Source organism: Patagioenas fasciata, chromosome 1 (genome assembly GCF_037038585.1).
Source record: "Patagioenas fasciata isolate bPatFas1 chromosome 1, bPatFas1.hap1, whole genome shotgun sequence".
In the NCBI taxonomy this organism is placed as follows: Eukaryota; Metazoa; Chordata; class Aves; order Columbiformes; family Columbidae; genus Patagioenas; species Patagioenas fasciata.
Window position 1 is genome coordinate 151525339 of NC_092520.1, and position 21448 is coordinate 151546786.

The following is a 21448-nucleotide window of genomic DNA, read 5'->3' on the forward strand; positions in this document are numbered from 1 at the left end:
TTCTAAGTAAACAAATTCTTACCTATAGTACTGGTTTTTGTTCTCACCAGTCTAACTGAAAAACACTTTTTTCTAAAAATGGAAAGAGGTCCAGAGGTCAGAGATCTGAGGAATTAAAGTTCTTGGAAGACCTCTACAAAAGCAAAATCTGAAATTCTTCATAAACAGGAGAGATGACTAACAGACAACATGCTAAAATGCGATAAATGATATAGAGATGTAGTTCAGATGGTCTTGTGGGACTTTTTCTACAACAGAAAAAGAAAATAATCATTACAAAGTAAAGAATTCTGTTTCTTCTGTCAGGATTTTCATGTATTTAGTAGCAGGAAACTACTATTATAGTGTCTAAAATTTCACATTTAAATGCCTAAATCAGTGAGTGATTTGTTCTTTCCCTACAGAGGGGGAAGCTGAATAATCCCCTCACTACAGAGCCCAATATGTTCTCCTAGAACTGTTAATACCAGTTACTGCCTATGGGACGGCCATTACTTCGGTCCTGCATCACAATCCTTCTCTATTTATGTGGACATGGTACGTGCGCAGGAGGTGCACCTCCCACCCTCCCTCATTTCTTCCCCTTGTACAAGCTTATTGAAAGGAAAAGATATTTTTGTTTCAGGTGACAACACCACTTTACCCTGTGCTTCCCTAGTTTAACTTTTGGTTACATGGTTTCATTAGTGGAGGGGCCCATCAGAGATAAGAGCATGACATCACACGACAAGAAAATTATACTGGACTCCTGAATAATTAGTCGATATTTGAGGCAGAAATTATTTGTACATATTGAATTTGATGTCTCAGATTTTAAAAAATAAGAAGAAATTCAGTTATTTTATTGAAAACATATGTAAAATGTCCATGCAAGTGTGGCTAGAGAGGTAAAGGATGGAATTCATACTCTTGTGTTTCAGTCAACACAGGCTAGAACATGCTTCCCCTTGTCCCCAACCTCCCACCCCCCAGCATAATGTGTTTCTTGTTAATCCCTGAAATCACTTGAAGAGTTGAGGCTGGTGAATTCTTTATGACAGAGTTACGCTTCTGTAACTAGAAAATATGATCTGATGATAGAAATGCATTGCAAGAACAAAGCATACCCCAGAGACTTCCTGAAGAAAGATATTCAATTTGTAAAGAAAGAGTGACCAACAATTTTGTAATTCTGCTAGGAAATGCACAAATATACAAGCTCATCTAAGATTCCATTTTGGGAGAGCTGGGAATAAGAAAATAGTTTAATTCTGAAGTCTTTCACATAAACCAGCAATTCTTACTCTTGGTCATGTTCTCTGAATGTTTTTTAGGCATTCTTCTATCATTTTTCAATGAGAGAACTTCCTATTATAAAAAATGTTCTCTTTTGTGCTGACATGTCTTACGTGAAAGTTATTTAGCAGCTGAGTAAACAAGACGGACTTCCAGATGAAAAGAAGAAAAAGGAAAAGAACAATTAGAAATGAGAGGTGGTTTTACTAAGTGCAGTAACTGGCAGGGCAGAGAATAGAGCAGGCCCACACAGAAATACACAGCATAAGGAAGGAGGCATCACCACAGAGTTTTTTGCACAAGGCTTATTTTTGAACCAGCAAATGAAAAAGCCAGTCAAATCACAAAACCAAAGTCGTCAAGATTGGTCTCCACACTTGCAGTACCTATTTGCTTTGGTAACCACTCAGTCCTGCCCTCACGGAGCATCAAACGTACCTAATCCAGGCTGAGTCACAACAGACTTTTCTTCTGGTGACCTTCACTGCTTAATCAAGTTCCATCTTCGCAGGCAGAGCGATCGCTCCTCAATCCAAGCAACAAACCAAAACATTTTCCAAACACCTGTTCAACTATGACCATTTCTGATCTCTGATTTTTGTAATCAGGGACATAATCCTGGGCCTGTCAGGTATACGCACACTGCATTTGCCTGTTGGATATCTGACTCCTTGCAATCAAGGATTATTTTTTCCAGAACATTATGCTACTATCAGAATTATCTGAACCAAGTACTCCTCCACTCTTGCGCTTTGCCAGGTCAGATGATATTCATTTAATTTAATTTCAAGTACGCATAACTTTCCTTTAACAGCTTGACAGGGATACCTTTCAGAACATGTGTGCATTTCTGTGCCGCACAACTTTCTTGGAAGTAGCCAGTGTGCTGGGCTGTGCAGTGAGGAAGATGTTCTGTGATGGTCCCTTGCAAGGACACTACCTTGATAATCCAACACAATAGAGAAAGCACACACAGTTTCACAATTACTTCCTTAACACACAAACAGGGTTCTCTTACTGTGGCAGTTTTTTGTGAATTGCAGCTAGGAAACCCCTGCAATTTTCTAGCTGTAATATCCAGTTATGTGCAAAAATGGTCAGTCAGCCATTATTCATAGTTTGAGGATTATCTCCTAAGCCTGAGGCAAAGACAAGAGAACTGAGTCTCTGCCATAGGGAAGTCCCAATATTAGAAGAAACACAGGAACCACAAAGGCCTCAAAAAGATAGTAGAAAAGGGAGAACAGATTCACATTGGACTCTGTTTCTAGGCTCTAACAGTCTAATTGCCTCTAAAATCCAAGCAGCTATGGACTACTGCATAGGCACTTGATAAGAACACATTAAAAAGCAAACCAAGTTTTGATGGATACCTGCTTCTCCCCGAAGGGCCTTCTCCACAGCAACCCCTCTCTCCTCGAGTTGCCTCTGCTTCTCTTCCACTTGTTCAAGCTGCCGCTGGATGATCTGTTCAGAGAAGAATGGAGGAGAACCTCACCAACAGCAATTCTCCTGCTCTGTCTGCAGCACTCATCCAGCACTAAGTGACTTCAGTCAAATCGGCCTTTTGAAAAACAAGTATCTATATTCAACAATACACTGCTTCAAAATTGAGCATCACAGCCCCTCCAGTGACAACATCCTTCCCACCCCCTTGCATTCTATCCCTTGGTTTTGCAAACACCATGATACTCCCCCCTTTTTCCTACAACTCAAATCACCTTCATAAATGCTGAAGTGAAAGGTGATGCTATTCAGTCAGCTGAGCCCATACTTTGAGTTTTAAACAAATCCCGTCACCTACAGATGATGCCAGCAGTTTTCCAACAGGTTCTCTGGTAATGAAAGGTTAATTTGGTAACACTTCACCCAGTAGCATAATCTAGCAAAGCAATGATAGGTGCATCTTCATTATCTGACTATCGCTGTTCCAGTCGGTGCATGATGCTTCACTCTTCTGCAGCTAGAAAGGTGTTACGGTCATTATTTTTTTCACTGGAAAACTGTCATGATAGGTTTCAGCCATTCTTCCCTCATCTGTGACACAATATAAAATTTGAAAAGAGGGAGTAGGAGCATGGACAACCATGTAGAAACAGAGGGAAATTGTGTCTCTGGATCCTCTTCTGACAGGCACAGGGGAATGTCAGGATCGTGGTGCTTTCACATAGTTAACGATCTGCCATGACAAGAAGATTGCAAGACAGTACCTGAGCTCTGTGTAACCTCTTTAGCTCCTCTTGCTTGGCTTGTCTGCGGGCAGCCTTCTGTACTCGTCGGGTCAGCTTGGCATTCAGTTCCTCTTCTGTATAGGCTCTCTAAAATAAGGTAAAACAGGAGCAGATTTCTTTTGGACACTCAGAAGTATGGGGGGAGGGATGACCATCTTCTCCTCCAAAATCTCAGAAGGGAGGTATTTTGTCTTTGCCATGGCCGTGTCAAAAGTCAAGCTTCTGTAGGCAAAGGTGTTCACAGTGCAGTGAGCAACAATTTCAGGGTCAAATCAGGAGTGGAGAAGCATAAAAGCCAACTGCAAAGCTGTGATTTTATATAATGTCCCACCCCATCTTCCACTGCTATATGAAACCTCTCTCCAAAGAGCAAATGAAATCTATATCTTATTTCTCAACAGATTTAGCCAAATGGATTTAGTTAAATCATGAGTACCACATAGAGGGGTAACCTTGATTTCATTTTAAAAGAGGGTAAATGCATATCTATGTGAATAGATACAGCAGTATAAGTGAAGAAATTATTATAGACTAGTGTCACTTTATTGGTATTCCCCTTTCTCTATTTTGTTCTGGAGCAAGAACATCCATAGTTGGCTGTTATACTGGTAGAGACTACCTGTGTAAATTTCTGCAACTTTTCTATGAATCAAGAAGGCAAAAAGACATTTGAAAGCAGAATGACATTCTGGTGTGAGATGAGAAATCCCATCTCAAGAGCAACCCCACAAAACTGGCTGGTGTGAAACAGAGCAAACAACTCCTAAACTACAACTAGAATATTACAACACCAGAAGACATCCAAAAGGAGAAAGGCTATGTTTATAGAAATAGAAACATATTTCCTCCTCTTATTTTCCCCTCAGTGAAACTAGTTTTAAAACAAGTAAGTCTTTTTAACATTTTTGAAATGGGGTTTAATATCTTATCGTGTATACTAGTTGTTTGTGTTGTAGTCTAGGAAGGCTTCTTCTCATAGACTGTTAAGAGTGCTGAAGAAACTTCACAAAGGTATTAAATGAACTGCAGTGAAGAAGAGAACTCTCTTCCCATATACATGTATGTAGGCTTTAAGGGACAGCTATAGACAGATGTCTTCCACTTCTGGAAAGAGATCTTCTCCATGGTTAGTCAACTTCAAGGACAAAATGTTAAGACAGACCACTCTGAAATCTGCTTTATCTAGTTATTGTACTGCCACATTGGCCAGTCTATCTCTGGTTTATTGTTCTTGGTAGAAGAGAGTTTAAGGTAATATCACAGCTCTGTTAAAAATCCCTCAGACAGGTGACTAGCAACCACCATTGTTAAAGCTCCTAGAAGTTAACACCTTACTCTTTCTTTTTTCTTTGTTTTTTTCTAACACAAAATCCACAATCATACCCAAAACAGAAGGCAAAGTGATAAAGTGTGTGACTTTCCTATCCCATGTAACACTGTTGTGACTGTGAAGACAAGACAATAAGAATTTCAGAAACCAGCAACATTCCTGAAATAGAAATGCAACTTCTAGCTCGATTTTAGCTTGACAGAGTTTCACTACAAATTCAGTGAACTCAGCAGTTCTGAAGGATGCTGATTAAAGTGTGACGATTCACTTGAGCTTGTATTCTCAGTATTAAAAAAAAATATTATGCATACATATTAAATTGCCTTGAAAATCAATTTGTTCTGAAGCTTAAAGATCATTCACATCACTGTACAGAGATGCACTGCTGTGCACTGATAATCACATGCATTCTAACCAGACAGACAATGCGGAGCTTAACGCATTTTTGGCCGACAACCTCTACAAAGAATTTGCTGCCCGTGTCTGCTAACATCTCACGCATGCACAGTCAACATTTGTGATGTTAGTGCACATGTGATGGGTAGCTATGGATAAAATGGGTTAATATAGGGACATGCAATGCAACAATGGCCAACTAGTGGGAATGGAGATACTACCTTTGACGAATATGATCTCTTGAATGCCAAGGCGTGTGGTACATAAATCGACTTTAAAGGGGGAATGGTAAAGGAAAAAAAAATAAAAAACATACAAAATGAAGCAAAATCAGTTCAACATTGAAAACAGATGCACATTAATAAAACAAAGCTGGTTTTAAATGAAACATAAAACTGTGCAAATGCTGAACATGACCCAGACTGGTGAAGCACAATGGAACGTCTGTCTGCAAAACCAAGTTTCTAGCACTCTCCTGAAGGCAAATGGCTTTTGCGGCCTCTTTGAAGATACAGTCAACTTGGCCTTTACCTACCTATGGTTTTAAACTTCACTGAGCAAGTACATGTATACACACATACAAAATTCTGGCTTAGGATTTGGAATAATGGCTTATTTGGGGGCATGTTTGGTCTGAACCGGCTCAGAGAACCACGTATTACTCTGTCACACAACTCTCCGTTTACAATCTGATTTACAACATCTCCTAGGAGTTGTGTTTATTTAATGGGTTTAAACTATCTCTACTTCATAGAAACGATCATTTGCACTTAACTAACATCATAAATCTTTCTCACTGCTTTGTGACAGGAGAAACACCAGATGGGTTCAGAGAGGGTGATGTGCCCTACAGTAATGGAATCTCTCTGTCTAAAAAGAGAGCCTCCAGAGAGTTGGAGGAGATAAAATTATGATAAAAAAAGGGATGAGGAGAAAAGGGATGAGGAAAGAAGAAGGAAGGCGGAGGAAAGAAGAAGGAGGAGGAAAGGAAGGACAAATCGCTACCTTCTCTATCCAGGGACATTCTGCATTACCCTGTACCTGAAAGTAAGGAAAGTAAACTAAAGTGTTTATTATAAGAGATGTAAATTTCCCTTGCGTCATGAAGTACAGAGGGCATTGTGCCATTCTGGGCAAACAGCCAGCATTTTGCATTTTCACATTCAATTAAGTAAACACAGTGACAAATGAAAAGCCACAGAACAACTTCAGGATGTATGCAAACTTCAGTATAAAGCAAGCTACCTACCATCGTAAAACACACATCTAATCACAATATCACAATTGTACAGGAACAACAACAAAAACACTCACAACGACACACACCTATAAGCATGAGGCCCACGGGGCATTTACATTAGGAATTCTTTACAAGATGCTTCTCTTGAAAGATACTACATTAAACAACACTGAATTAATACACCGCTGATCACAAAGAACAGGCTAAACAGAGCAAGCTGTCTGGGAAGCAAGCTCACTACAGTTACCAAAAAAGCAGCACAAGCAGAATTTCAGTTGAGAGAGGGGTTCACATAAAAGTTATGTAGCACACAGGAAGTAAATTCTTACCATAGTAAGGAGCATGTAGTTTGCAACTTTAAAAATATAACCCCCCATCCCAAATCAGCACAAAGTCAGTTTTGACATCTTGAAGTTCAGCTACATTTCTTTTGACAGCAAAGCAGTCCAGTATTTGCATGTACATTCTACATCCTTGGACAGGATGCGATTAAACTAGGTAAGTGGAGTTCTCAGATTCATTTCCTCTAAATAAATTAATTCTCAAAACTACTCTTTAGAAAATAGGTAGATGCTGAAAAATAAATTCTTAATGTAACTTCAGCAACAGCAAATAGGAGAAAATGAGACACCACCACCGTACCCTTGACGACAAGGCTGGTGAGACATTTTCAGTATTAGGATTCCAGACATCTGCCATTGTCACCTGTCCCCTCCAACGCTCAGTGATGAGATTTTTTTTTCTTTTCTGCAAAAGCTATTCTAAATCAAAGTAGTTTAGCACAGAAACAAAAAAGTGACCATCAAAGCGCACCTAAAAACAAGCATGCACCTAACTGAAGCCCTCCTTCCTCCTGAAGGAGCCTAAAAAGGCAGAGCAGTAACTCTGTAACTCTTATCTGAACCCCCCGTATTGCATTTCTGCCCTCTGCTAGCCACAGGTACCTCGTTCTTCTGTATCTCTTGGAAAATGCAGAATTTCTCATGAAAGGCCTTGGGGGCATGCAAGGAGGAATGGGAGGGGGAGAAAAAAAAAGGGAATAAAATAAAACCAAAATAATCTTCCTCTTCGAAAAGATCTAGATCAAGTAGGGAGAGAAATTAAAAGAGAGAAGTACAATGCAGAAAATTCCTACTTCATCAGCTCCTTCCACCATCCTTAAATTCATTAGTTATTCTAATTTTTTTTCCACTATATATACATAGAAGGCATTTCCTGTGACACTTCAATTTGCATTGCTTCCACAGCTTTGGCATCTGAGTCAAGTATCAACTAGATCCTGCCACTGGAGAGCAATTTGGGCACACTGGATGACAGGTTTGAGACAGGAGGCACAGACCACTGGTGTATGTGACCACTACCCACTCAGATGGCCTCTTCTTCCCACGTGTTTTTAACATGTGAACCAGTCACCACCAGGAAGGGGCAGTGGGAACAGATTTTTTTCATGCTTCAGTATCAGAAGGTCCTTAATGTTCTGTAGGGTCAATGATCTCTCTACTTATTCGTCCAAACCAAACAGAGCTTAGAAGCCCTCAGAAATGAAAGAAGGGCTCTTTCCCATTCCAATGATTGAGCTGCTCCTTATATTTTTCACTTATTTTTGCAGTAAGTGCCATACTAATATTGAAATATTTTAAAAGCAACTAACTTTGGCAATTGGCTCTCACCATATATTTTCCACATATAAACATGTGCAAATAAACTAAATGTATTTTTCTCTCTGGGCTTTTATGGACACCCACTGGCAGAGACCAGACCACACTGGAACGAGAACACCAGGCTAACAACAACCCCTATCTATTGGCATTTCATAAGGGTTCACTACTATGTATTTCACAGCTGTTATCTGCACACACAGACATATGGAAATACTCAGCAACAACCAAGAAGTCCTTGAAGAAAACAGGGTCAAAATGGAAGGAACAGTTAATGGTTCATCTTTTCCCCAAAAAGAGAAGGTACTGATTCAGACTGTACACATTTTCTTCTCCCAGTAAAAATAAGCAAACCTGCATGAGCTGCAAAACTGCAACCTGTAGCTTACCTCTTAGTTGAAGATCTGGCTTGACTATGTTCTTGATGTATGCAAGAGTACATTCCTGTCTGTAGTTTGCTTGCAATTCTACCACTTCAATCTATCAAAGAGGCTGGTAAAACAACATCCTAAAATCGGACCCTGACAAAAAGTGAGAACTATCTCATTGTTATCTTTTTGCCAATAACATTAGAGCCAGTGAAATTTACCCTTCTGGCATTAAATGTCTGTTTTCTGTAGATCATTGGCATGCTCACAACTGGGACAAAATTCACTATTATGACTGTGACTGTTGTAATGTAACGTCACAAGGAGACAACTGATCCTTCATATAATAACAGTGGGGAGTAGCTTGCAATTATGAAACCAACTTATTTCAGACAGAACAGTCCACCAACTTACAGGAAAGCCTGTTCCATGAAAGAAATAGTAAAAACAACAAAATTAATCATCCACATTTCTGATGTTGTTCTCTGCGTCTGTGATCTGCATGATGCTAGAACCATCTAAAACGAATTGCCCATCTGCCTACCTGCTTGGATTTCTGGGAGGAACGTTCCAGAATATCATCACTGGAGAGGTCAGAGTCCTCTGAGAAACTCAGGTGTTGACGGAGTTGCAAATCTGAGAAGCCGGGAATAAAACGGTGAAGTTAGAGAAGCGGTAACTATTCTTTCTGTAAACATTTCAGAACTCAGATGATAAGTTGTTTGACTGAACTTCAAAAACACTTTGTCCTTATATGCCAGCCTCAGATGCTTCACCTGGAATTAGAGTGATCAGAGAGGCACCACTTCACAAAATGATCAATATTAGTTAGAAGCCTCATTCCAAGAGAGCATCACTTTCCATAAACATTGTTAAAAGTAATGGTCATGATTCTCCCTTTGTACTGTATCAATGCTCTTACAAGAGATACAGCAGATGACAGCAGCTGGCACTGTTTTGGCTACTTGTGCAAGGCCAGAGAAATGTAACACGTTCACTTTCAATCACATTTATGGCTGATTTATTTACAGTTTCACAAGTTGCCATTAAACATCTCTGCCTGCTCCTGCTGGCATGTGAGAGATTTACACGAGGCCACAGAATCCCCACTTCGCAGACCAGCAGACAGTTGCCACATCACTGAGAACACAGGAATGACTGCGTCTCTGCAGTCTCCTGCATGCATGGAGCCAGGCTGAAAGAAAAAAAACGGACCACCCAAGGAAAATATGAGGATCAGATTTAAAACAGAGATGAAATGTCACAAACAACTGATTCCAGCAAATAGTGCTTATTTCTCAAATCAGTCTAAGGCAGAAAGCAGATGTGCCTTGTACATATCAAGAGTGAGATGTCTACTTAAGGATCCATTCTTTCAGTGGCATATCAACTAATTTTGTCAATACACGAACATACAATTCTGGCACTTACCCTGATCTGCCCATTTAACACTGGGGAGCAGTGTCACTCAGCACCGTAGCTGAATGACAAAGTAAGCCAAACTTACTTGCAAGGACACCTAGCTGTAGGAAAAGTACCCAGTGCAGCAGCACACATCTATTGTACCTGCAGCTGTAATCAACGGAGAAGCTTTGTGCTTGCCAGAATCCACAGTGGCACTACTGGAGGGAGTACTTGGGCAGGATTTGTCATCAGTCTTCTTCTTCTTGTCCTTCTTATACCCAGAGAAAACAGACTTCCACAACGACTTAGGCTTTGTTCCTTCCTCTGTCCCACCGCTAGATTTGTCAGAAAGCCTGCTGTCATTTTTGGATTTCTTCTCCTTCTTGTTTTTACGAGGTGAGAAAAGAGAAGTTCTTTTCTTACTCTTCCCACTAGAGCCTTCTGAAGAGGTAACAGACCCTTCAGGTCCAGCTACATCGGCAGCAGGAGTTGAGAACTTCTCACTAGCAGCTTCATGCTTTAGTGTGGATCCCTCTGCTAGTTTCAAGGCCAAATGCTTTGGAGAGTCATAAAACAACTCTTTGGTCTTCAAGGGCATAGAAGATGCCTTTCGTGCCCTTGTGGTCTCAGCAGCAGCAGCTGCAGCCATCTCCATATCTTTCATCTTACACAACTGTTTAGCCATGGCATCACGCAGTGCTTGGCTCTTGACAGACTTCTCTCTGGCTCTCATTCTTTCTTCAGCAAGCTCCTTCGCCTCCACAGAAATTTCAGGCAACACTCTCTTCTTTTGGTTAACCTCTCCTTCCATTGAGGGTGGACCACCATTTTCTTTGACCAAGGGCAAAAGAAGTGGTTTCTCTGGCCTTGGCCTACTGGTAGGAGGTGTAAAGAACTTATCATGAAGGCTTGAGTCTTCTGTCCTGTCATCATACGTGTCCTCTACATCATCAGCAAAAGGAATCTCATCCACACTCTCTGCAAAAGACTTCCGGACATCATCTTTTTTGGGCTGGGTTGACTCTTTGGCAGCAGAGGTCAGCTCACGGCGTGAGGGAGCAGGTGGTGTTGATGCTGGTGTTGGGGGTGACCTGGCTTGAACCTCGTTCTGCCAGACTGCTTGATGCCTCTTTCTACGCAAAGTGGCCGGTTCTTCATTCTGAGGAGGTGGTGGTGGTGGACTTGATGGAGGAGTAAGCATGGTAGAGTCAGAAGTGTTGAAGCTCTGGCTAGCCATAGTTCTCATGTTAGATGAGCTCTCCTGAAGGCCAAGTCCAGAACTGCTGGATACATCTCCCCTTATTTCACTGGAACTCTTTAGTTCTTTTTCTGATGGAGATTTTGGAGTGAGCAGAGAAATCTGCTCGTTTTCTAGCTTGGACAGTCCTTGTCTTCTTGGAGCAGGCTGGGGTTTCACGAGGTGAACCCTTTCATCCCCTGAAATGTTCTCGCTATCAAAAGCCTTTAGAGGAGTTGTTTCAAGGGCAGATACAGTGAAGTTAGTCTCTGAGCGTCTGTTTCTGTCTACTGGGGTGAGTCCTAAGCTCCTCCGGATTTCAGCGCTCTTCATCCAGAACTCTTCTACAAGATTACTCCGTTTCAGGGCTTCTTCTGCAGTAGTAGGGCTCCCCAGTTTTTCCACCTCACTATCCTGGCCCCTAAGGACCAGTTTGGCTAAAGGAGTAGACGTTAAGGCTGGGACAGGTTGGAAACACACTGGAGGCTCTGCTGGGGATGGAATGGATGTTTCAGCAGAAGGCAAAGGCTGGGAACAGATAGGTGTTTGAGCAGATGTTGGGGATGAAGCCAATGGTGATGCTGCTGGCTGAGACTCTGCTAGCGATGTAGGTGCAATGGCTTCTGGTGATGCAGCCGGCTGGGATAACACAGGAGAGAGTGGTACCAAAGGGCTCTTAACTTTCCTGTCTTGGGGAATTTCATCCTTTGGTCCTTCCTCAAGGAGGAAAGGCTCAGGAAAAAAGCGTGCCTCTGGAGATTTTATTGCACGGAGTACTCCAGCCAGTGGATCTTTTATATCCTACAAAAAATGAAAAAGGAAATATTAATAGTCATTGGGCACATTAGAATACTGGTTTGGTTTTTTTTGGTTGTTGTGTTTTGTTTGTTTTTTTTTTGCTTTTATCAAAGTCAGCAATAAGGAAACCATCCAATCATCAAGACTAAAAAAACCCACATGTAGCATCCCATTCGCAGGTCTGAACACCACTTAGGATTTCTCATCAGGTGTGGTTCAGTTTTTCTGTGCCATTGTATAAACCATCCTTTGTAGATGACAAAGCAAATTTAATATTTGGAAGAAAAAACGCTAAACTGAATTCCAGAAGCCTGCTTCTATACTTTTGTGCTCTCCCTTTGAATTTCCAGCTCTGTATATTGTGGAGGTCCCTTATCTCAGACAGATTTGATGCAAGTCTCTCCAGTTCTCATCAAGACAGCATTTTCTGCTGGCTAGTATCTGTTGTAATGTGTTCTTAAAGCAAGGGTTGCTTTCTCTGTTAAGTGTAAATTAGACTGCTATTCCCTTGCCCCTTAATGGTCTGAGTAGTCTTGGTTTTCGTCTCCTACATCCAGACTGCCATATTACTCAGCTGCACAATTAGTTGTTTTAGAATTTAACCCTTGGGCAGTGGACACCTCTTGTTAAGTTCTGGTATTATTCTTCCCAATGACATATTTTTTTGCATGGCTCCACAGGGATCTGTCTTAGAACCAGCGCTCTTCAATGTCTTCATAAGTGACATAGACACGGGACTTGAGGGAATACTAAGTAAGTTCACCGATTACACAAAATTGGGAGGAGCTGTTGACACTGTGTCCTGGGTGCATGAAGCACAGCATTGCCAGCTGGGCAGCGAGGTGGTTGTCCCGCTCTGCTCTGCACTGGTGCGGCCTCACCTGGAGCACTGAGTGCAGTTCTGGGCGCCACAGGATAAAAAGGATATAAAGCTTCTGGGGAGTGTCCAGAAGAAGGCTACGAAGTTGGTGAAGGGTTTGGAGGGGAAGCCGTATGAGGAGTGGCTGAAGTCACTGGGTTTGTTCAGCCTGAAGAAGAGGAGACTGAGGAGAGACCTCATGGAGGCTACAGCTTCCTCACAAGGGGAGGAGGTGCTGATCTCTTCTCTCTGGTGACCAATGACAGAACCCAAAGGAATGGCAGGAAGATGTGCCAGGGGAGGTTTAGGTTGGACATGAGGAAAAGGTTCTTCACCCAGAGGGTGGTGGAGCACTGGAGCAGGCTCCCCAGGGAGGTGTCACGGCCCCAAGCCTGACAGTGTTCAAGAAGAGACTGGACAAACATCCTCACACACATGGTGTGAACTGTGGAGCTGTCATATGCAGGGACAAGAGTTGGATTAGGTGATCGCTGGGGGTCCCTTCCAACTCAGGACATTCTGCAATTCTATGATCTTTTGCACCAGCTTTCTTTTGAATGCAGACAGTCTGGTGTAACTTGCACATGACCATTAGAGCATGAACCTCTCTATCTGTGTGCTTGTATGACACACATTAAACACCCAAGTCTTGAGTACTGCATTTAGGCACTGTCTTGATATAAACAATAACTATGTCTAACAGAATCATTAGAAGGTCCCAAAAAGAAAACCCCTTAATTTTAATAGGAAGCAAATGTCATCAATTGCTGTCAGCAAACCAGTCTTATCCCATAATGTGTTCATTGTAAAAGTAAACTGGTTCATGACAAAACTCTCCAGGATAAAGTCTAATCTTTTAGCAATTGCTCAAAAACAAACACTTGAGAGGGAAAAATTTGAACTGAACATTTTAAGGGTCATGTACTTCTTGCTCTTACACACCAGTAGCTGGAAACACCACAGTGTGCTTGCATGCTGACTCCAGGCCTGACAATATGACAGTACATCATTTATGTCTCACTTCCTTAAGCTGAACTACGTTGTTACTCTGGAATAAATAAACACTGCTTTGGTTATTACTAAGTAATACAAATATAATTTTGAATTGCAACTGTACAGAATCTGCTTTTGGTACAGAAAAGATAGTCAAACCAGGATAAACAGGAAACACCTTACTTATGGCTCCCATCATGCATTATACATATCTCTCATTAACTGCACATTGAAATTAAAATATCCTATGTAATTCTTTTTGGGGCTTTGTGATGGGAACTTATGTGACTGTGACAGAGTTACTACACTCCCAAGACAGGAAAGATGGTACATTATTTCTTAAGTCTAAATGAAGTCAGATTTCATAAAGATCAACATAAATTATAGAGACAGGACAAAAAAGGAAGCCCACTGCTGTCAGTCCTTAATAGTTTATCCAGCAAACCGCTCTATTGAAAGTACAGGTAGTGAATGGAAAACTTCAAAGGTTCCCTTTCTTACCTCGGCTTGTTTTGCTTTGGGACTCTCAGCTGGAGACAGAGGAAGAACACTTTCGCTAGACGACTGAATAGGGATGGATGGCTTGCACGGATCTAGGGAAAGCAAAAATGTTGCCAAAACACATGAGACCACTAACTTTCTATTTTTTTTTATGTTACACACAGGAAGTAGTGATGAATTTCTTGGCTTTTTACAAAGTCTAGATTGGACATCTTGGAACACAGATAAAAAATTTTAAATCTCAAAAATGGTACAAGCTTTTTAACGTTAAAACTTATATAAGAAAAAGCAGTTAGATGGATTCTCAGGCTTTAGGGAGCTGTAACTAATGGATTCAGAACATTCTTCTCAAAATGTTAATGCAAGCACATACCTTGCCACTGAGAACCACCAGATGGTTCAAATCCAAGAGACTGTCTTCTTTTAAATCTAATAAATGTATAGACTGCCTCAAATGCAATTACAATCATTCAAACACTGGTGGCAAAGCTATTACCTTCTGTCACATTGCAAGAAGCACCTTCTGCTCCTTCTTCATCTTCTTCATCCTCAGAGACTTTTAGATCTGGCTCTTCCATGCGACCTTGATGTAAGCGAAACTCTGCTTCTGCATCAGATGGGATGTCATCTGATCCCACATGGGGTGGGAGGAAAAAACCAAGAAATCTTGGCTACAAGTCCATCAGGACATCTGTTTATCATTTTAAAATATTTCATAATCCTTCCTTTCTCTTCACATGGTGCTAATTGCTTTCACAACCTGAATACTTAAATGTTTCACTCCTTTTTGTGTGTGCTAATTAGAATAATTTAAACAGTAAATGATGGACTATTAGTACAAATAACTAAATCAGTAATTGAAGTCATACCTTACTGGTTTTCTGGAAATGTTTCAGTGTTTTCTGGCACATGCAGTTCATTTTACACTAGCAAGGGAAGATTTTTGGAACAATATCGTGGACTTTTCACAAATTTACTTCTATTTCCGTTATTCAGCAGGATTCGTACTGAATACAGACACAAGACCAAGCCCTCTAGTTAGTAAATGGTGAGAGAACAGAAGAAATTTATTCTACAACCCATGGCATTGAGGTTCTTCTGTTTCTTTTTGTCCTTCACTCCTGGCTCCCTCTTGGGTATTTGAAACAAATCCCTACATCACTAAAAGTCACATCAGGTTTAAGTACCCTCATCCCAAGTATTTTCTGCCAATACAATTCTGTTCAATTAAAAGGTTTAAATGGTGCACAGTGGTTCCCTACCGTCATCCAGCTCTGCACACGTGTCTCCCTCTTCACCAGCCTGCCCTTCTGTGTCTGCAGGCTCTGTGCCCAGCTCGTCCTCACATGGAGCTAGAATATATTCAAATATTGAGAAAGAAAAGAAAAAAAATCTAACAAAACACTACACAGTGAAAAGGTTCTACACTGAACTGTAACAACAGCTTATAATGGAGATATTTATTAATTGCTGCTGAAACAACAAATCCTGAAATGTGTCAGCTGGAAAGGCATCTATGGTGAAATGATACATCAAGAGTCTTTCAAATCAAGGAATGCCTGCCATTGGGGAGTCTCCAAGGCACTTGCAGTGAAAGCAGCTGGGGCTTTTCTGAGCAGCAGGCCTTGTGAAGAATTAAACAAGAACGGGACTTCTGGACACCAAACCAGAACAAAGTTTACTCTTCTTCCAGGAAGATTATTTTTTCTTTACCATACCAGAACACTTACCACCACTTTATAGCATATGTGTATGATGCAAAAATTGAAACCTCACAATGTACCACAACTGTTCATCTTGAAAATGAAACAGGTTTTTGAGGATGTAAGTCAGAGACAATGTCCAGCTCCAGGACGGATCATTATTATAATATTTGGAAACTGTTTAAACCTGTGCAGCTACAGCAGTCCTTAGTAAAAAGGTCTAAGAAACCTGACATGCGTTACAAGTAACTAGGACAGAAATTAACTGAGATACTTTTAAGTAAATAAAAAGATATATTCAAAACTTTCTTTTCTGTTACAGATCATAATTTGATTTGCTGGATCAAAATAAAGAAAAGATTCTTGAATTTATAACTCTGAAAAGAGTATTTGACAAAACTCCTTATGAGAGGATTTAATTTAGGAGGAGAGACAAGACCAAACTGTGTGGTATAAATTCCATTATTAAATGACATTTTAAAAGAAAGAAAAACTAAACCTTACGACACCTTGTCCCATTTCTAGTGCTTTGGATGATTTGCCTATTTTTTTTTGTTAAGCATTTTCATAGGACATAATCTAAATACAAGAAACAAAGTAAGTACTTTCAGCTTTTCTTCCACAGTGGAGTTAATCAACTACATTTTTAGATTTGTGCAGTGAGTTAGCATCAATTCACGTTCAACAACATGCGGACATTTAACTCTGTTGTATATCCTATTGCAAATGTGCATACAGTCAGCGTGTATCATTATGCACAACGTTTGCTAATTATACACATAGGATATGGTCCTATAATGATGACAACAGATATATTTGTAACCTTCTTCGTTGCACCTATACCACTAAACTAAGTGGTGCAAGTCTCTGGACTTAAATGCATACAGTGTCACACTCATATTTAGGAGGGCTTTGGGAGGGCTCCTGGCACGACTCCCAGCAGTTAGTTCCCATGGTTGGGCTGGAGGTAGTTTCCAATAGGCCAGGGGTGTCAAACTCATTTTCAGCAGGTGCCTTCAAAGGGCCAAATCTGATGTTAGGACTGTATAAATGTAGGCGTAGGACCATTTACACAGCCCTAACAACAGATTCGGCCCTCTGAAGGCAGCCGCGAGGCTGATGTGCCCCTGCTAAAAATGAGTTCGACATCCCTGCAATAGGCAGTCTGAACGCGGTTGCCTGGTTTTGGACAGCTAAAAAATTTAGCCATATGGGAGCGAATGGTGCCACGCCAGCTTTCTCCTGACTCAGGGCGTAGCCCCTGATCCTTCCGCTTAACTAGTGATGATGTGGCTTTTGTAACCATTTATATGCTAACGTTGATAATTAAGAAAATCTTAAAACCAAATCAATCCTCCCTAAAATTTAGGTCTTGCACCCTCTCTTCTTTCTCTAATACAGGTTTTTGCTTATTTTAAAACACGGCCTTCAGTGGGTGGTTTGTCTTCTTCCTTCAATTCAATAATTTATCTTTTTTCATGCTCTTCCCCTCTGCCATATTAAGACAGACAAACATATGGGCTAGTTTATTTTCTGTCAGCTACAGTGAAAAGGAAGTTACATTTATGTGTGATAAAGCACTGGCCTATTCCCTTACGTCAGAGGCTTATAAAATCCAGAATCTTACAGATATCAGGCGTAGGAGGCTGAATCATGTGGCAAAGGCTGGATTGCCCACAGGGGCCATTTACAAACCTACTGAATAAATGCAAACTGTGTTCCAACCTGATTGCTGCTTAGGTATGCAGTAGGTTATGTCATTTCGGAAAAATTAACATCATGGGATGGTTTTATGGTAGCAGCAGATGTGAGTAATCTTAATCAAAACTTGCAAAAATGTCACTCTGATGTAAGGAATATCAGATACCACTACATTTATGTGTCTTTCGATCCAGAAGCCATGAACTGGTATGACACACATAGGGAGTGTAGGAGAGAGAGGAGAAAATCAACTCTTAAAATAGGTTGGTACACAAAATTCAACAGGAAATTACAGATGCACAAATAAGTAACAACTTGGTGCAAGGGCGGATCCCATTTTGAGGGACATGAAGAGCTTGCAGGTGGCTGGTTATATTATACATATACTGTGCATATACGTATATGCAGTTAGGATAAGGAGCAAGAGGCCAAAAGCTGTCACACAATAACTCAGAAGCTACACACTACAGCAGCCAGAAACTGGGAACAGCACTTGGTTCACACCAGCTAGCAGCCGTGAGCAGACTGCCTTGTGTGCAGACGTCTTGTAAACGCTGCTGCCTCGCCAAAGCAGCAGCAGAAGCAAAGTTTTGTAGGCAAGCTAGCTCTTCTGCTGCGCCAAAGCAACCTAGCTGTAGATCAACTACCTAGCCACGAGCTGCTGCTGTTCTGCTGACTTAGATACCTTCACTGCTTTCCACAAATTTACTCCTTTATTCTCAACCCAGAATCTTCATGCTCATCAGTTTTGTAATGGAGCTTACAGGATCACATAAAAAAAGCAGCTGAGGCTTTCCTAAATAACATGAACCCCAAGTCAAAGGAGACACAACAGCCAGGTAACTAGAGTTTGCAGTTGCTACAGAGAACTGCAATTGCTTTAAGCACACTCTGTCACTTGATTTTTCAACTGTGAGAAAGCCCCTTGTTCTTTTAGTCAAGGAACTAAGGGAAGTATAACAGGTCTAAATCTTCAGCTTACAAAGCAAGTCAAAACACTCAACTAAATTGCTCCTTCTACTTTATTACACCCAAGATAACCTCTCTGTTTGTCCTGCCTTCAGAAGGGTTACAACAAATGTTGAGTTCATGCAAGAATGGACTGTCTGAGCAAGGTGAGCATGCACACTGCCCCTTCCTCCCTCCCTCCACGTCCAGTCATGCAGTAGCGACAGGGCCGTAAGTTCCAGGGTTAAAGTACCAGCTCAGCTGCTGAAGGCATGGAGAAGAGACGGGCAGGGTTATTGTGCATTGGAATACATAGAACATCACCAAACTACCTCCAGGGACCGTCTCCAGCCACGCCTGTACCGCCTCATGGCGTACGGAGGGAAGGTCGGATGCTGAATTTAAAAAACAATAAATTGTAAAAAAATCAAAATTAGACCATCAGTAAGTGTCTAAAACAGAAGAGCGACAAAGGGAAATTTTTCAGTAGCAAATACAGGAATAAAAGATGTTAAACAACCAATTCCAGACTTGGGATTTAAATTAAGATAACACACAAATGTCAGGAGCCTAATTTTCCTTTAAGATCTGCAATGTTAGAGGAAATACAGACAGCACAGTGAGAAAAACACCACATCTGACCAGTGGAATGCTGCTGCAGTGCTCCACTTGAAACTCTGCAGAGCAGGGAAACTAAGAGATGAAAGAGCTGAGCAATGAGAGAGGGGCGGTCATAACAGGCACCCCAGAACCTGCGGTGCCCAGCTGTGAATGGCAGCAGATGAAGAAGAGTGCCCGAAATAGAAAGAGATGGGCTTCTGTGTACTGCCACACTATCCCAGGCTTTCAAATCAAACCCTATTGCTGGTGATACTCTGATGGACTCTCCAAACATCTCATATCATAGAATACAGCTCCACCAGAACAAACTTGTCTGCTGAACTCAAATTTTAAACTTATCATGTATCTATAAGTGCTTAATGGTGACAAGCCTTTAAAAAATAAAACAAAACAAAACCTACTGATATGCCTGCACATACCTGTACTGCATGTAACTGAAGCAGCTAATCTGTCAATCAGGATTGTCCTAGTTTGGCTCAGATTTAGGGGAAGGATATATTGCCCTGCTTCCCAAAGGAAGCTGGAAAGACCACAAAGTCAACTTGGAAGGATCAACACAGGTTTTCCTTTCTTTTGCTGATGGCTGTACCAACACAGTGTGGAAAAGTTGGAATTAAAAAACACAAATTAAAAGATAAACTCTGAAACTGTAGTGCTACAGAGTTAACATTTTTTACTCAGAGTTCTTAAACATTAAGCAACTAGTCTAGCAATACTGAATGTTACAGACAGTTGAACACAGCCTATTTCTGTAGTTGCAGTGGGAAGGAAATACCCTTCTCTTACATGCAGGGAGCAGATTTCACAACAGAAAATCCCAGTGCATTCTACAAACCATAATTATAAGTGTAGCAAACCTGATCTGCAATTGTATCATGCTGGACCAGGATTTAGGAAAAAAAACCAAAACCAAACCTCCAGAACTCTGAGGAAAAGATAATTATCTGGAATGGAACATGATCAGGCAATGCGAAGTAAAGCCCTAGGCTTTTTAAATACAGATCAGTCATTGATTTAATCTGACATTTCCTGTAAAAGACACCCCGTCCCACTGCATACTTACTCGCGCTACAATTCTGGCACAATGGTCACAGCCTTCGAGAGAAGACCACCACATATCAACTGCATGGTTAGCTTTTATTAAGCCTAGGTTTCTGCAAAGGTAAAGTGCCTATCACATACTTACCTTAAAACATACTGTAGTATAGTTTAGCATAAGGTCAGCAGGGACTGCTGAAAGGTGCTTACAAGAGAGTTAATTTTCTGCCATTGCCCCCCTACAATTTGCCTTTAAGTAACTGTTAACTCAAAAATACTACATCTCACTTCAAAAAATCCCAGATATACTGTCAAATCTTAAATACAGGGGGTTAAAACCACCACTGATCAGATTTACAAGCCCTTGTAACTCCATTATTCCCTGCTAATAGCAGATGAGAAATAACACAGAAGCCAACCCTGTTGGCTTTGCTGTAGTAGCTACAGAACGTAGCCCTTCCACTTTCCTTAAAGAGGCGTAGTCCTCACTGTGACAAAAAACATGAGACAGCTTCCATTACTGTCCCTAAAGTCAGTTACTGAGGGCAGATTTCCAGCACCATCAAATCATGTGTGCAGTCTGGAAAGATCCTATAGAGTCAAAGCAAGCAGACAAATGGGTCAGAAGAAGTCAGACCACCACAGAGCTGAAAAAGCAGGCGTTTTAAGTAGACACGGACCTGAAAAGTAACGTGTTTAACCAAGTGTAATTTTGGTGTAATTTGAAAGCAGTTCCTTTCAACCACTGCTGCCCCTGGTGAAGTACACTTCTCTTGAAGGCGCAGACGCAACAGAGTTAAACAGCTGCAACTGTGACCTAGGAATTGATGCTGTGGGGCTGGGGGGAGATTACCTCTGGAGGTGGAGGACTTTGAGGTTGGGGCCATTTTATCCTCCTCCTCTTTTTCACGGATGTGTGTCCAGTGCACATCTGCCAGGATCTCCAGAGGATCAACGGGATTTACAATCTGCTGCAGTCTAAGGTTTCCAGCTAGCAGGAGGGCATGGCGCACCAGGTTGTAGGCAGGGTGGTACAAAGGACAGTGAGGAAGAGAGGGGAGAACAGTGGAAAGGAAAGGTAACACATCATAGGAAAGGAGTAAGAAAAGAAGAAAAGAAAATATTACTGGCTGAGATCAGTTTGCAA

General features: G+C 41.2%; 1 protein-coding gene across 22 annotated transcripts in view; it reads right to left on the bottom strand.

Annotated features, from left to right (window-relative positions):
- Positions 1–21448, bottom strand: part of MICAL3 (microtubule associated monooxygenase, calponin and LIM domain containing 3) — a 163868-nt gene that overhangs the window by 20059 nt on the left and 122361 nt on the right. For 15 of the 22 annotated variants that reach the window (XM_071817927.1, XM_071817934.1, XM_071817923.1 and 12 more), the window contains 10 exons: positions 21155–21292; positions 18975–19037; positions 15553–15642; positions 14787–14918; positions 14291–14382; positions 10065–11940; positions 9043–9134; positions 5454–5504; positions 3486–3593; positions 2649–2742 (listed from right to left, as the gene is read on the bottom strand). In XM_071817927.1, coding sequence (XP_071674028.1) covers positions 2649–2742; positions 3486–3593; positions 5454–5504; positions 9043–9134; positions 10065–11940; positions 14291–14382; positions 14787–14918; positions 15553–15642; positions 18975–19037; positions 21155–21292 — 2736 coding nt within the window. The other 7 variants (XM_071817915.1, XM_071817958.1, XM_065841021.2 and 4 more) reach the window with 5 other exon arrangements.